The 12872-nt window shown below is 35.8% G+C and overlaps 1 protein-coding gene across 1 annotated transcript; it reads left to right on the top strand.

The window, feature by feature from the left end:
* Window positions 1-1039: 1039 nt before the first annotated feature.
* Window positions 1040-5424, top strand: LOC133723884 (homeobox-leucine zipper protein HDG11-like). The gene is made up of 10 exons (XM_062150754.1): window positions 1040-1179; window positions 1744-1861; window positions 1956-2147; window positions 2307-2774; window positions 2884-2985; window positions 3087-3287; window positions 3799-3979; window positions 4142-4410; window positions 4533-4622; window positions 4944-5424. Exons 1-10 carry the CDS (start codon window positions 1049-1051, stop codon window positions 5322-5324), a joined length of 2133 nt encoding a protein of 710 aa, XP_062006738.1. The 5' UTR covers window positions 1040-1048; the 3' UTR covers window positions 5325-5424.
* Window positions 5425-12872: the final 7448 nt, after the last annotated feature.

Genomic DNA, 12872 nt, shown 5'->3' with positions numbered 1-12872 from the left:
AATTTTAGTCTTTTGGACAAAACAGAGCTGAGCTCTGGCAAAATCACACGCATTAACCTCTCTCCCCCTAGCGATCATTCGGTGGAGAAAAGAGAAGAAGACACGCGGAAGACGAAAACACGGCGCCATATAAATCGTACAGGTGGGCTGCGCAATTCTTTCAAACACATAAGGGCAAAGTCGTCACTACACTATTCATAAGGATGGTTACTGTTCATAAGGAGTTGCATCTTTAGAAGAGAGAATTTGTAGCAAAATCATCAATAATATTGGGATATTCTACTACCAAAGGTTAAAATCACATCTAGTGACCACTTTCATAATGGTACTAGTAAATTGTGGTAATTGTAATAACTTCACTTAGGCTAGAGTATGAATCCACTTTCTAGTTTACCTCTTTATAAAAGAAAATATAAAATAGAAAAGAAATTCATTTAATAGAAATAATTTATATGTGAAAGGAGAAAATGTGAGAATGGAGCTTTATTCATGAATTTGAAAGCATGGAATATTAAAGTGGTTATCTGTATCAAGACTTTAAGTGGCTTTGCCATTTGGCAGTGCTTTTTGAAATCTCTACACTACAAAATTTATGTCTCAGGAACTCATTTCACACACACACACACATATATATATGATATAGCTAGCTAGCTTATATCATTCGCTAGATTCTCACCAACCCTTTCAGAGCCTTTAGCAGCTGTTACAATTTCAGTCTTAAGGTTTATTCATAATACCAAAAGAAATAAAAAAAAATCTCCATAAAACGCAAGTATTTAAAGGAGAAATCTAAGACAACCCAGATTCTCTGTCTCTCTTAATTTGGTTAGTTTTCTGTCAATTTGATACTTTTTTTGCTATTAACCAGCCAAAGCCATATATGTTATCTTATCTGCATTATTAAGGAATTTCTACCGTGAATTAATTTGTCATTGATTTTCACCATGTATATGTATTTATGGTAGATAGCCTAAGATGTTCATAGATTTAGACAAATTCTGAGCCTTAAATTGTTTGTGTTTTTCTTAGTGGGAGAAGAAAAAAACGTATGGACCTTCCAATGGGAAATGAAAATGAAAATGGTGGAGCCTCGGGTGATGAACAGGAAGCATCGAATTCTCGCAAGAGAGGGAAGACTTATCACCGCCACACCTCTCAGCAGATACAACATCTCGAAGCGTAAGATCGACCAACCTCTTTCCATTTTGAATTCTCAGCCCAATCATGTGATAATGAACAATGAATGCATATGTAATTGCTCACCATAATATATTCCAAAGAGTAACTAATTAGAGCATTTTCTTGAGATGTGTTTATTGTCTATATCTGCTTGTGGCGATGATGATTCTTTATATCAACTTAAATATACATCTTGAATTAATTTCTATAGGATGATGTATATGTATCTGAAGGTTTTTCAAGGTTGATCTTATTTTATGATGTACATATATCTTAAGGTTTGTCTTCTCTTGCTCCAATAAAGAGGTGAATTAAAACAAAGAGAAAGAAGTAATAATTAGTTTTTAGGGTGGTTTTGGGTGTCGTTGCATATTTGGTTTGTCCTATTAGTAGGATATATACTTGTTTTTTTGCTTGCATAAGCTTTTCTTCAAGTGATGAGGTTTTATTGCTTTTATTATTTTAGATATCAGTCTTCTGCCTCTGTATGTGTGTGTGTTCTGGGCTGCTAATGATTTTAATTGAGAACTACCCCTAATGATCATCGGGTTCTTGTTTATGAAGATTTTTCAAGAAATGCCCCCACCCGGACGACAACCAACGTCGTCAGTTGAGCAAGGAGTTACGGTTAGAGCCACAACAGATCAAGTTTTGGTTCCAAAACAAGAGGACTCAAACAAAGGTTTTCTATCTTTTTTTTCATTTTTTTAGTGTGCTTAACAATTTTGTTTTTTGTTATTGCATCTGTAATGATACATTTCCAATACACTTTTCAGACTCAAACTGAGAGAGCAGACAACTCCACTCTTCGAGCGGAAAATAGTAGGATCCAGTGTGAGAACTATGCAATTAAAGAGGCTTTGAAGAATGTCATTTGTCCTGCTTGTGGAGGTCCTCCTTTTGGAGAGCAAGACCGGCAAAAGAGTTTGCAGAAACTTCACTTGGAGAATGCCCAATTGAAAGAAGAGGCAAATTTTGAAATAAATAATTTCTTTACATACTCTATTATTTTCATCATATTTATAATGACACATTAATTGTTCATTTGTTCATTCTGTTTTTAGGTAGATTCACTTAAATGATCTTTAGTCAAGAATAATTGTTTTTTTTTTTATCCTTTTCTGCAGCATGACAAAGTAGCCACCCTTCTTTCCAAGTTTATTGGGAAACCGCTATCTCAAATAGATTCGTTGACATATGCCGCTAGATCCTCGCTGGATGTATCACCAGGATTGTTAATAAACCAAGCAATGAGAAGTTCTGACCTTAGTCATGAATTTATTAATCCTACAATTAGTAACAATGCTGCGCTAGCTTATTACCAGGTAAATGCAATCCCTGAGACTGAAAAGACAGTCATGATAGAGACAGCGGCAAGTGCCATGGAAGAGTTAATTAGAATTTTGCGGATCAATGAGCCTATGTGGATCAAGTCCAACAGTGACGGGAGATATGTCCTTAACCATGAAAACTACGATAAGATGTTTCCAAGGGCTTATCGCTTAAAAACCTCCAGTGCTCGTATAGAGTCCTCAAAAGATTCAGGAATTGCGAGCATTAGTGCACTACAATTGGTTGACACATTTTTAGATGCAGTTAGTATTGCTAACTCTTACTTTTCCTGTATATTTAGCAAATGATATCTTGATCTCTGTAGTGTTGGAAAGATCCAACCAATTGATGCATAATTGTTCAATTTTGCAGAATAAGTGGGTAGGCCTCTTTCCAACAATTGTGACGAAAGCTAAAACAATTGAAGTACTCCAAGCAGGAATGTTTGGGACCCAGAGTGGTTGCTTACAACTGGTACATTTAAAAAAAAACAAGCCATCATTTTGTTAAGCTAGTTAAACCATCTTCCTACTCTTTGTTGAGATTATTCAATTGGACAAAAATCTGTGACGCAGATGTATGGGCAAATGCACATTCTTTCACCACTGGTGCTTCCACGAGATTTCTACTTTCTCCGCTTTTGTCAGCAAATCGAAGTTGGCACATGGGTGATTGTTGATGTCTCTTATGATTGCTTTAAAGAAAGTACTACTCAACGATCATGGAGGCTTCCTTCAGGATGCATGATTCAAGACATGCCAAATGGATGCTCTAAGGTTAGTATAGCTATATGGTCTCACCTCTATAACCTTTTAGCTACACCTCTATATGTAGTACCATTAAGAACATGTTTGGCTTTAACTAGAAAAAACAAAATAATTCTTTGTAATCCTTACACTTTTAGATCTAATGGAGGAGTGTTTTAGTAGTTTAAATATTAAAATGCGACTTTTGAATATTACAAAGTAGTTTTAGTCTATGCTTAAGTTTTATTCATGAATTCAATTTTCATTGAGATTTTTTTGTTTTATTTTGTAGATAAGTAGAAATTTTATTGTTAATAATTGTCTACGGGAAGCATCTTGCCAGTAACATGGCTTTAGATCATGATATGTAATATATATGACAAAATTAAGAAAAGAAATTTCTAGAAGCTTGCACATATCTTGGACATTAGAATTAAATCATTCAACGATCTTTATTATATTTTAGTTTGAAGAATTTGTGTCATTATAATTGGCTGTTAAAGTGATAATTATGTAACATGGAGTTTTTATTGTAATCTAGGTAACTTGGGTTGAACACGTGGAAGTCGATGATAAGACACAAACTCATCGGCTCTATAGAGATCTTGTGTGTGGTATTGTCGCATATGGAGCACAAAGATGGATTGTTACTCTCCAGAGGATGTGTGAAAGATTTGGTTGCTCATTCGATGACGTTTCATCTAGTAGTGAATTTGGAGCAAGTAAGTTGCCATTAATCAGCTCTAATTATTTAGATAATTAACTAGAAAGTAATACCAATAGGAAAAACCAAATATTGTTATGTAAGCATGTCTTGTCTTCTTTCCTTATAATTTTATAATAGTTTTGAATTTTCATGATGATATTGCATGTCCATTGTTTAGTGTTTGCTATGCCCGAAGGCAGAAGTAGCATAATGAAGCTTTCCCACAGGATGGTTAAGAACTTTTGTGGAATGTTGAGCATGTCAGGAAAGCTTGACTTCCCTCAACTATCAGAAGTGAATAATAGCGGGGTTCGAGTCAATGTTCGTAAAAGCATAGAACCAGGCGAGCCCAGTGGCATGGTCGTCGCTGCTGCTACTTCTCTATGGCTTCCTCTACATTCCCAAGACGTCTTTAACTTCTTCACAAATGAAAAAACAAGAGTGCAGGTTTTTAACTAATAAGCTGATTTGGTTCTCTCTCTCTCACACACACACGTATATGAATCATTTACTAGAGATTGCAACATGACCTAACAAAACCTGTTCTCTCTCTTTTGAAATTCACTCAGTGGGATGTCCTCTCTAACGGAAATCCAATGAATGTGATTGCACACATTCCAACTGGAGCTCATCCAGGAAACTGTATTTCTATTATTCAGGTAATTTTTTTTTTCCTTTTATTTCATAGATTTGTTTAATCATGAAATATGAGAAGACTAACTCGAAATTGAATTGCACCTGTTATATATTATTATATTTGATGCATGGACATGGAAACTTGGAAATAGAGAAAAAATATTTCAATTCTCGAAACAGTCAATTTAATTATATAATTTAAATGCATCAATCAGCCCTTTAAATGTTGTTCTTATACATCGCTGAATTTATATTATTTTAAGTTGTAAGTTTTAATGTCAAATAAGTTAATTATATAGATACACGATATAGTTTAATTCTTGTAAATGGTTTCCATGGAGCAGCCTTTTGTACCGACAGAGGGTAATATGCTTCTTTTGCAAGAAAGTTATATAGACACTTTGGGGTCTATGGTTATCTATGCTCCTGTCGAGGTAGCTACTATCAATATAGCAGTCGGGGGTGATGTTGACTCTTCTGACATTCCCATACTGCCCTCGGGGTTCGTAATCTCAGATGATGGTCGTCCTGATACTGGGACTTCGAGCAGCACAAACCCTGCCAGATCAGGTGGTTCACTCCTGACAGTGGCTTTCCAGATATTGGTTCCCTTCCCTTCACCTTCACAAGTGCTGAACGTTGAGTCCGTGGCAACTGTCAATACTCTTATTAGTTTGACTGTTCAAAAAATAAAAACTGCTCTCAATTGCGCTGGCTTGGATTAACTAGTTGGGTTGTATTTGCGGATGTTATCTTGAACCAAACTAGTCTCTTATGTGTTTGTGACATTTATATAAGAACGAATGTTTGTTAATTAGGAGATGACTGAGGAATTAATCTTTGTGACAATAGCAAAGTTAATTGTTTAGAGACTCATTTTCAAATTTATGTTCCTTATATTCATATTTCAGGTTTTGAGAATTTGAAGTAATATTTCTTTCGTAGTTCATCATTATGCGAAGGTATTCTCTATTTTAGTTGACTTTTTTTAGTATGCAAGCCTTTCTAGTGTAGACCTTATATACATGTTTTAGCTCTTTATGTGTATTAACTTCAAATGAGAGAACAGGATGTGTGTTACATTTCTTTTTAGAGCAACCCAGCAGCATTATCTAAATTTTTTTCAGAGTGATTCTATTTATACTCCTCAATTTGACATTTGAACATCCTGATCTTTTTGTATAATTTTAAACCCTATTATAGCCCTTTACAAAAGCTTGAAACAAAAAAAAACAAACAAACAAAACAAAACTCAACAGTCCCTCACCTCTAAAACTACCATATGCACAACCCCCGGCCCACCACTATTTCCTTTCTGCCTCGACCACCATCGTAAGAAGAAGAAGAAGACGAATACGAAGATTGGAAATGTGAGGATAGTTGACAAAACTAAAAGACAAATGGCAGAAGAAGGCGAAGAAGACATTTAAAATAATGATGATTCATGATTGATTCATTCTAATCAATCGATTTATATACCACATAATTACAAGAAAAATTAGTTTTCTCCATCTTTCAACCAATCAGAATCTCATCTATTCCATCCAAAACCAGATAGTTATATAAACATGTACAAATGGTGGTCTTCATTCCTAAGAAACATAATCGCATCTCAACCCAATTTTTTTTTTCTTTTTCAAGTTACCGTTGGTGATGAAAAATTTCGAAGGGGATTTTGACCAAGAATGATCGAGAAGCTTTCTTTGGTCGTTGACTTGAAGTTTGACAGTCGGTTCAAAGAGGGGTGCATGCTTCAGAAAACCCTCTAATGCCTAAGTCAGTATTTATCTTAGTCAAGTGTAGTAAAACAAGTCTAAATGAGATGCATTACCTGGATGTCGAGCCTCCTTAGGTGATAACATACTTGGCCGACAAGTGGTCATTACCACTGCTTTTATGGCTGTATTTACTCATGTACTTATGATGGCAATCATTGCTGCACTTATAACGGTTAATTACTGCGCACTTATGATAGTTAATCATTGTGCAATTATAATTGTAATTATTGCGCACAATTATTACTGTACTTATCACCGCAATCATTGTTGTTTTCATGACCAACATTTACCACATATTAATGACCACGTTAATTGTTATAATTATGAGTCTAGAATAATTGACCACCCCGTTCTCTTTGGACAGTCATCCTAAGAGGAAATTTCCAGATCCTTGGTTGTATTGAATCTTGCCTCAAATATTTCCTCGAGCTCTGATCGCCCTGATCCTTTCTTCAGGCCTTGACCATCTTGGCCGCCCCAAATCTTTCCTCGGGCCCTGGCCACCTCAATTCTTTCCTTGAGGTGAAGAGTCATTTTCAACATAAAACATGGAATTGCCCCGATTTCCCTTTAAATCTGATAAATAACGTTTTATTATTCTTTTTGGCCACCGGCCTTGGGTATTTACTTTTGCCACCAGCCGGCCTTATGCATACATTTCGGTAACACCGGTCACAAAGAAATTTCAAATACAAAAGAAAGTGAAATTCAGAAAAATGATTACGAAAGGAAATAATATTGGTCTACGTTACTCGGACTCTTGTCTCTTTGGGGCTTGTATTCCGTCACTCCCAGTATTTCCTAAGGTGCAGCTTCCGCCATTACATTTTAGGGAAAAGTGCATGGTTCCCACAGACGATACCTCTTGTTGGTGACAAAAAATTTCGAAGAGGATTTTGACTCACTAATGAATGCGGACTGAAGCGGGATCTAACCAGGAATGATTGAGAAGCTTGATTTGGGTGTTGACTTGAAGTTTGACCGTCAGCTCAAAGAGGAGGGGGTGACCTACAGAAAACTCTCTGATGCCTAAGTTAGTATTTATCTTAGTCGAGTGTAATAAAACAAATCTGATTGAAATGCATTACTTGGATGTCGAGCCTTCTTTATATAGGCAATAACATACTTAGGCGACAAGTCGTCATTACCACTGCTTTTATGACTGCATTTACTCATGCACTTATAATGGCAATTACTGCGCACTTATGACAATAAATCACTGCGCACTTATGACAATTAATAAATGCGCACTTATAATTGTAATCATTGCGCACAGTTATTACCGTACTTACCACCGTATTAATGACCGAGTTAATTGTCCTAATTATGGGTCTAGGATAATTGACCACCCCCACAATTATTGTGATTCCAAATTTATATGTGGGGTGATTTTGGCCTCTACGCCATCAATACCTATGAGCCTTCTTGGTTTCAAAGATGAATTAGAAAGAAAACATGCATAAACATTCATTTCATGAAAGTCAACAACAAAACCCAAAAGAAATACAAGGAAAAAGAGGGTTAGAAGAAGAAATTGTTGAAGGGAGGTCCAGCCCATTTTCTTATTTTGTTCAAAAATTTTCCTCAAAACTACTTTTAACTAGAGATAAATTTCAGTTTACTTACTCCAACTTCTTCATGTTAGTCCATATTCTTCTAATTTCATCAAGATTACCCTTGCGCTCTCAATTTTAATCAGCCGTGTACAATTCTCGAAGCTCCATCCAAATCTTCTGTCAAGTGATGATGTGGCAGAAGACAGAATTGCAAAATTCCTAAAGTACCCATTGCCAAACCTAAATGATAAAAATAAATAAATAAAAAATCAATCTTTTTCTTCAATTTTCTCAATTCTTCACCATCCATGTCCGAATTAAATCAGATTAGAGATGTTCAAGTTTAGGGTAGTCAATTGAGAGGAACCCTCCCAAGTCCTGAGTCTCTGAACTCCATACACTTGCCCCATAATCAATTTACTGATTGGATTTCAAAGCTAAAAAGAGCCTCAAGCTCTCAAACAACCAACTCAAGTTTGACCTTTCAGAAATCAAAGTGCCAAACACCATTGCTTTGGTTGATTTACACTCAAATTAGCTCATTGGATCTGTCTCGAAGATCTTAAATAACATGGGAAGCAGCTTTAGCTTTTGGGAACAAATAAGAGGATACAGCTTAATTTAGCTTCATCTCACCCATCTCTCCATTCTTGACATCTCCAAAAACTCCTTTTTCAACCCAATCCCATCCTCAATTTCCTCCCTCTCTTACCTCCAAGTCTTGACTCTCCGATCCAACTCATATTGGAACAAAGAAAACAAGCAAAGCTCATATTGAAACATAACTCTTAACATAAAGAAACTCGAAGCTGTAGAAGTCACACACAACAAAGCACCATGAGAATCTCTCTCTACCTTCAAACTCTTCTTCAAAGCTAAACCCTATCAAACCCTCAATCTCCTTCGACAACGACAACTATAGCACCAACGCCAACCTAAACGACGACGCATCGAAACAATACATTCACGAATTCACCGCCGCAGAGGAGCCCTTAGGCAAACCTCACGTGATCCCTCCCATCCCAAATGAATGGCAGCCCGGCAAGAAGACCATAAATAACCTCAAATTTGTGACCAAGTCACTCTCTATCAACAGCTTCGATTCCAAGTCTCCATATGGCCTCAATCTGTAGCAGAGACCCGAATCTGAGGATGCAGTGCTTCAGAAATTAATGAAAATCTGGTGGAGGAATTCCCTAAAATAGAGAAGTGGATAAACTCGCAATTTTGAAATAAACCTTTCAAACCAGTTATTTTAACAACTGATGTCCCAAATAGATATAGAAATCACAATTTTGAGAAGCGATGTATTAAAATGCTTTTTACATTGTGGTCATATCCAACTGATTTTTATTATGTGATGTCTATTAAAGATATTCTAGTAGTGATGTAACGAAGAGATGCTTGGTGCTTTCATTATTTGTACATTTTACATAGCTGGCACCATGAACATAGGATGCTGCTTTGAATTAATCAAAAAAACTTATTAATTTAATTCATATCATTTCATTTACCACCTTGATAGCTTCTTGAACTTTTTTTAGGGTATCACTTCGAGTATACACTCTCACGTCATATGGCTCCATCCAATCATTAGGACCTGCCCTTTTCTTTTACTTCGTAATCTTCACTGTAAGGCATCATTCCCAACTTATGTATTTCGAAAGGAAGCGATCGATCAAATGAAGCTAGCTAACAAGAGGAGGCCCCATAAGCGCGCTTTGAAGTTCCCGAAATTTTTCATTGTTTGGAATGAGCACCCCTCTTTCCCTCGATATTGATGGCATTATAGATGCTCCTGTCAAGGTGATTTCTGATAGGAGCATTTTAATGCTACGTTTTAAGTGTTATTTCCTCATATTTACTTCGTTATTTCCTTAATTGAATTCTTTTAGTTTAGGAAAGTGTCTATTTGTAGAAAGTTTCCATTTTGCAGTTTCTATTTCTCATTTTTAGAAAGTTTCCATTTTAGTTTAGGAAAGTTTCCATGTCTTATTTTAGAAAGTTTCTATTTTCAGGTCCTTGGAATAAATGAGCTGAAATGAGCTCGGAAATGGAAAGAAGAGCTAGCCAACGTTGGAGGGAGCTCAAGGCCTGCATAAATGAGCTGGAATGAAGAAATAAAATTTTCCTGCTCCAACCAGGAAACCCGCTCAGAAAAGGAAACTCTGCCAAAGCAAGACTCCGGAGCCAAAAAGGAAACATGAGTGGAAGATTAAGAGATGTGACGTTAAAAGAAGATTCCTGATGGCACTAGGAGACTATAAGGCTTGAAGGTGACGCAAGAAGGCCCAAGAACCTTCATGGAAATTGGATTTTCGGCAAAGATGGATAAAAGCCCAAATGAATTAGGGTTTTGTGACGTCGAGAGATATTTTTGGGATGCCTTATGTGTTTTGCCGTCCAAAGCAAAGAGAGAAAGAAGGAGTTGGCGTGAAAATCAAGAAGGAAATCAAGAGATAACGCCAAGAGGAATTCAAGAGATAACGCCAAGAGGAATTCAAGGGAGAGATTCAAGGGAGAGTTTTTAAGGGAAAATATATTTTCTTGGGGATTTAATTTTGTTTGCCGTGAAATACCTAGAGGAAAACAAGGAACCAACGTGAAAATTAAGGTGATTGATTGAAGATTTCAGTTGGAGTAATTCAAGGGAGATTTTTAAGGAAGGAAATATTCTTGGAGGAGTTAATTGTGTTGGTTGCCGTGAAAAGGGAGAGAGATAAAGGGGAAGCAACGTGAAAATCAAGAAAATGAAGGAGATGACGCCAAGAGAAGAAATAGGGAGAGTTTTAAGGAAAGAAGAAGTGTGAACAACAAGAAAAAGCTCAAAAGGCGTCTAGATACATTCCCTACTTTCTCTAAAGAGTTTTGGCCGAAATTGAAGTATAAAATCAAAAAATATCTTGTATATTTCGGCAACTAAATATTAGGGAGTTATTTAGAGAGTTTTGATTGGTTGGACCACATCATAGGGCTTACTTGGCAAGCTATCATTGGTGGAAGCTATGTGGAATTATTAAGTTAATTCCGTGGAAATAAAGGAAGAATAAACGGCTTGGTGACCAAGTTTGCCGTTCCCTATATAATCTCCTCTATTCTTGACGCCAAGGGGGACTTGACACTCCGATAATTCAGAAAAAAATCATATAGAAGACGTGAAGTTCTCTCTCCCTCTCTCCATCCTCTAGTGCACCCCACGGATTTCAAGCAAGGCCAAAGAAGAGAAGAAGGAGCCGTGAGCAATTCATCCATCAACCACCATTGAAGACTTGCTTACAAGCTTCAAGGATCAAAACGTCAAGCATCCATCTCCATCTTCCATCCACGGTGTAATTCGACCTCTCTCTTTGTAACCTTGTTTGATTTCCGTTGGATTTGTTTCTAGTTGACATTGATGTTTGAACAAAGTTTAATTCTGAAATTTTTATGATTGAATGAGATTTTTGATTCCTATATTGTGATTCCAAAGTTGCTTTTGTGAGATTGTTCAATTAAATTTGTTTGATTGAAATCCTTTATGTGTTAATTTTATGTCGTTCGAAACATATAGGATTAATATATAATTGTTGCTAGATTTAAGAACATGATTCACCTAATCGTTTTGTGAACTTGAATCAAAGGTAGTAAAGGTTTTGGACAAAAACCGAATTTAATTGAAAATGATTGCAATTAGATGAACTTTTTCATACTAAGTTGTACACTTGAGTTGATATCCTTTCTTGTGTTCTTCATGCGTTAAACATGTGTTGATGATCTAGCTTTCTAGAATTTGATTGCATGTTTGATAGGATTAATCTTTGTGCTTTCACTTAGGTTAATTAGTGATGGAAAGTAAAAAATGGGAAAATGTTTGCTTCAAATGTTTCACATGATCAATTCTTTCTCATGACTTAGATGAACAATATTAGGGTTGGATCGAATTTGATTATGACTTTGGTTTTGATCTTTGTTTCTTTCATTTCATTCTTGTACTTATGTTTTTGCGTTTTCTTTGTTTTCTTTACTTTGTTTAATTTTAAAAACCTAAATAAATAAATAAAAACCCCCTTAATTCGTAAATATGTTAATAATTCATTTTATTTTTGTAAACAATTTAATTGTTACTTATTTTAATTCTTTATTTGTCCTACAATGACAGGTGTACCCTCAATCCCCGGATTAGAACGATCCCTATTTACCGATACTAACAATGACATTTTCAGGGTTAAATTATATGCTTGCTTTGAGCATATCAATTTCTACTATTGAGAAGATAAGACTACAACACCAAATTCTTCTTTTGGAGGTTCAATAATCGGCTTCGGTTGAGATAACTGAGTTGGGGTCGAGTTCTTTAGATATATAATAACAATACTTGAATTTATTCCTTGAATAGAGACTGCCTAGGTAGTTTGGTCCTGCCCCTTTTTTGAGATTGTGTTTCTTCTTTAGAGAGTTATGTTTTTTCTTCCTTTTTGTAGTAGGGTGCTGGGTTCTTGCTCTTTTTGAGCTGATGTTGTTCTCTTTTTTAGGTTCCAACCTTTCGAGCTATTGTTATTCTTCTTCTTTTTTTATTAACAAAAGAGTAAAAAATCACAAATAGTACTTGAATTATACCTTCATCTTATCGATGGTACCTAAGATTTATTTTTTGTCACAACTAGCTAGTACTTGAATTCCTCGATCAAATTCTTTTGAAGTGGTACCTAAAGCCACCTTTGGTCACTATTCCGGCAAAAATTGACATGTGATGCGCACATGTCTCATTTATTAGGACAAAATGACGTTGTTAACCTCAAATGTACCACTGTCATGGGAATTCTCTCTAAAATAATAGGCAATTCAAGGGAAATCATACCAATTAATTTCCCCTCCATTTCTTTCATTTTAACCCAAATTCAGTATGTATATATATATACAGATCCTATCCAGAGCGAGGCCTCGCTTTGAAATTTCAGAG

This window comes from Rosa rugosa, chromosome 7 (genome assembly GCF_958449725.1).
Source record: "Rosa rugosa chromosome 7, drRosRugo1.1, whole genome shotgun sequence".
Taxonomy (NCBI): domain Eukaryota; kingdom Viridiplantae; phylum Streptophyta; class Magnoliopsida; order Rosales; family Rosaceae; genus Rosa; species Rosa rugosa.
The sequence above is the reverse complement of the archived record's forward strand: the minus strand, read 5'-3'. Positions and strand labels throughout refer to the sequence as shown.

Coding starts and splice junctions, on each gene's coding strand:
- LOC133723884 (XM_062150754.1), top strand. CDS start 1,049: ATGGACCTTCCAATGGGAAATGAAAATGAAAATGGTGGAGCCTCGGGT. Junction 2,986..3,086: donor AGAGTGGTTGCTTACAACTG/GTACATTTAAAA, acceptor TCTGTGACGCAG/ATGTATGGGCAAATGCACAT. Junction 4,411..4,532: donor ATGAAAAAACAAGAGTGCAG/GTTTTTAACTAA, acceptor AAATTCACTCAG/TGGGATGTCCTCTCTAACGG.